The sequence below is a fragment of the Diachasma alloeum genome, unplaced genomic scaffold (genome assembly GCF_001412515.2).
Source record: "Diachasma alloeum isolate Michigan unplaced genomic scaffold, Dall2.0 Dall_scaffold_37287, whole genome shotgun sequence".
Classification (NCBI taxonomy): domain Eukaryota; kingdom Metazoa; phylum Arthropoda; class Insecta; order Hymenoptera; family Braconidae; genus Diachasma; species Diachasma alloeum.
This window is the reverse complement of record NW_021683055.1, coordinates 1-1354: the sequence shown is the minus strand read 5'-3', so window position 1 is coordinate 1354 and position 1354 is coordinate 1. Positions and strand designations below refer to the sequence as shown.

Here is a 1354-nt window from a genome sequence, read left to right as displayed (position 1 = left end):
ATGACGAAATGGCTTGAAGATGAATCCTGTTCGATGGGAACTTCTTCAGATTCTACAAGGACAGATTCAACGGGACTACTAGGGTATTCAATGATTGGGTCATTCATCGGCATTTGTAAGTCACAGGGTGGTGGTGGAGAGTAGTGTTTGAGATCTTTTCTCATGTATATTGCTAGATGTGGCTCGATAACCTTTGAAGGTCCACATGGATGACTTATAATCACAGTCGTTGTGAATTTCCCAACGAATGTCTGCCCTCCTACAATAGGCAATAAAATGATTTGGATTCCTTGTGAAGCCAATTACTCCGGTTAACCTGCAAAAATCAAGAAATGATCTTTCTGTAATAATATCACGGGATATCGATATCAACAATCCCTTGATTTGTTCTTTATTGACACAAATGCTCACCTGTATATTGATCCAAGATTTATCGTTGATAGAATTTGTTCAAGTCGACACGTTTTCCCAATCTCTGCCTTAAGATCCTCCCGAATATCAAGCTCAATACATACATAATAATGTGGCAGTATAGTCAGTAAACACTCCTGTCTGCACCCCTTACACTGAATAGGGTAATCACCATGAGCAAAGAGCAAAGCACCTTCCAATGCGTTGAATCCTTCAGCTATAATCACACTGGTATCAACTTTAATACTGTTTTGTACCTCACGATAGACTCCACAGCCTACACACTCGTAAGTCAGTGTGCGACTTGCATCGAGTGGTAGACAGTACATCCAGGTTTCCATAGGAGGGTTCATTGTATCAATACTATAAACGAAGGTATTTTTGGTGAGTTGGATTTGAATTTTCTTTCTCTGATTGAACAGCTTGCCTAGGATCAGATCTCTTGTTTTGTGGACCTCTACTGTTGGACCTTCCTGCTTGGCCTTTAATACTAGATCAAGAGTCATTCTTTTCTCCTCGAATGAGGTTCACAAAGTCCTCAGAATCAATAGCCATTAGGCAGGCCCAGAAAACATTTTTTCCGAATTCCAATTTGCAAGTTTACGGAAACGAAAGCTCATTAGTTCAAATGACTGTGTGATTTTTTTCCGATTTTTAGAACCATATTTTGAGCTTCCGCAACGATTTGGAATTTGTTATGACGTTATACACGTGAAAAAGTCAATTAAGTTTCGAATCGTGATTATATGAGTAAACTTTTCATATTTTCTTGAATACTTGGTGGGAAACTATTGACAANGTTCCGTTTGCCTTCAATCCCCTTATTCTTCCAATTATCCAGAGAATCAGGAGAATCAATTGAATGTTCTGTGTCTCGCCACTGATTGTTGGTAACATTTTCATCACTGTGACTCTCATACTCTTCTGACAATGTGACGTGACT

The 1354-nt window shown here is 39.1% G+C and overlaps 1 protein-coding gene across 2 annotated transcripts; it reads right to left on the bottom strand.

Moving 5' to 3' along the window:
- Nucleotides 1-6: 6 nt before the first annotated feature.
- Nucleotides 7-1203, bottom strand: LOC107047286. Of its 2 annotated transcripts, XM_015270040.1 has the most exons (4): nt 839-1203; nt 669-774; nt 412-566; nt 7-316 (listed from the first exon to the last, which is right to left on the bottom strand). In XM_015270040.1, exons 2-4 carry the CDS (start codon nt 762-764, stop codon nt 121-123), a joined length of 447 nt encoding a protein of 148 aa, XP_015125526.1. In that variant the 5' UTR covers nt 765-774; nt 839-1203; the 3' UTR covers nt 7-120. The 2 variants fall into 2 exon arrangements, with proteins under 2 accessions (XP_015125526.1, XP_015125525.1); XM_015270039.1 differs by having other exon boundaries at nt 669-1203.
- Between the last annotated feature and the right edge of the window lie 151 nt (nt 1204-1354).